This window comes from Echinops telfairi, unplaced genomic scaffold, assembly GCF_000313985.2.
Source record: "Echinops telfairi isolate 266 unplaced genomic scaffold, ASM31398v2 ScPeMD7_2291;HRSCAF=2852, whole genome shotgun sequence".
NCBI lineage: Eukaryota > Metazoa > Chordata > Mammalia > Afrosoricida > Tenrecidae > Echinops > Echinops telfairi.
The window spans coordinates 19,620,925-19,622,290 of record NW_022106189.1 but is presented as its reverse complement, the minus strand read 5'-3'; the positions used below and the strand labels follow the sequence as shown (position 1 = coordinate 19,622,290).

The window sequence follows — 1,366 nt, the reverse complement described above, 5'->3', positions numbered from 1 at the left end:
GCATCCCACTCACCCCTCCCAAAGACGTCCCCGTGGACCTGCACCTGAAAACCTTCGTGGGCTACCGGAGCAGGTGACCGCACCGCCCACCTTGGCGCTCGCCCCAGGCGCTTAGGGCGGCAAGGGGTTGTGTGTGTTTGACCATGGTGCCGCAGGCTCCGTGGGCCCGAGCAGCTGTGATTTCCCACGCAGCTGAGTCGCCCTCATTTGAAATGCTTGACCAAGTAAAGGGCGTGTAGGTCTCATGATCGTGATATCCCGCATGCGGACGTTGCTAAAACCTTGTTGAGTGGATAGTTTGTCACTTTGATTTTGGGCCCTTAGGTGGCGGGGCTGGGATGCACCTTTATTAGGGTTACATACCGTCTCACCTAGTGGGGGGCGGAACAACACCGACCGAGAGGCTAGATTGTGAAAGTAGTTTCGCATTTCCTTTAAACTGGGCGCGTGTGTATGCACGCGCGCCCATGCGCCCATGCTCCCTCTAGCGCGTGAACCCGCCGGCTTTGGGGGTGGAGTGAGCGGGGGCGGTTGTCGAATGAACACCTCATCCGTCGACCTGATGACCCAGTCGTGCCTGTCTGTGCGATTCCGGGGCTGGGGCCGGAGCGGCGCCCGACACAAACCCTTCCCGTGTGTTCTGTTGGTCGCCACAGCACGCAGTTCCACGTGTTCGAGTTAACGCGCCAGCTGCCCCGCTTCGCCATGTACGCACTGAGCGGCCCAGACCCCGCCGCCGAGCCGCTCGGCCACGTGAACTTCGTCCTCGCCGAGCGTGCCCAGAGGGTGAGCACCGGCTTGTTTCTCTGCAGACTTGGGCTCTTGAGACGCCTCTGGATGCGCTTTCCCAGAGAGGGGCAGCGCACCGAGGTGTGCTGTGGAGAACCAGTGTCAGGACTCGAACCACCAACCCACCCACGCCGCTCCCCAGGTGAAGGACGCGGCCGACGGTGCGGGAAAGGCTTCCAGCCTCGGGAACCTTGGATCGGGTTTCCGTGAGACGAGCAACTTGACGGCAGTGCTTGTTTTCAGGGGGCCGGGACGCAGGGGCAGGGGTTCGGTTGGGAATATTACAGAGCAGCAGATAGGATGTGAAGGAATGGGTTGCCTTGTAACCTGCCGTGCAGCTGGATCCAGGGGTCAGTCCAGAAGGACTGCTGCCCCGCTCCGGTGCACACGTCACAGGGGCTTGCTCTTAGACATGCGTCTGAACGTTATCTCTGTAGGCAGCAGATGGCTGCAGCAGATACATTTGTTTTTCAAAAGTAGACTTATAAGGCAGCCTTAAAAAGTAGACTAATAAGGCAGCCTTAAAAAGAAAAAAAGTCCAAACAAATCGGGTGACTTCTGTGGGAACCTGTGGGGC

At 59.1% G+C, this 1,366-nt stretch overlaps 1 protein-coding gene across 1 annotated transcript in view; it reads left to right on the top strand.

Annotated features, from left to right (window-relative positions):
• The window catches only part of BBS2 (Bardet-Biedl syndrome 2), a 27,725-nt gene that overhangs the window by 16,474 nt on the left and 9,885 nt on the right, over positions 1-1,366 (top strand). Inside the window, exons 10-11 of the mRNA XM_013005196.2 lie at positions 9-73; positions 657-786. Coding sequence (XP_012860650.1) covers positions 9-73; positions 657-786 — 195 coding nt within the window. The remainder of the gene's footprint in view (positions 1-8; positions 74-656; positions 787-1,366) is intronic.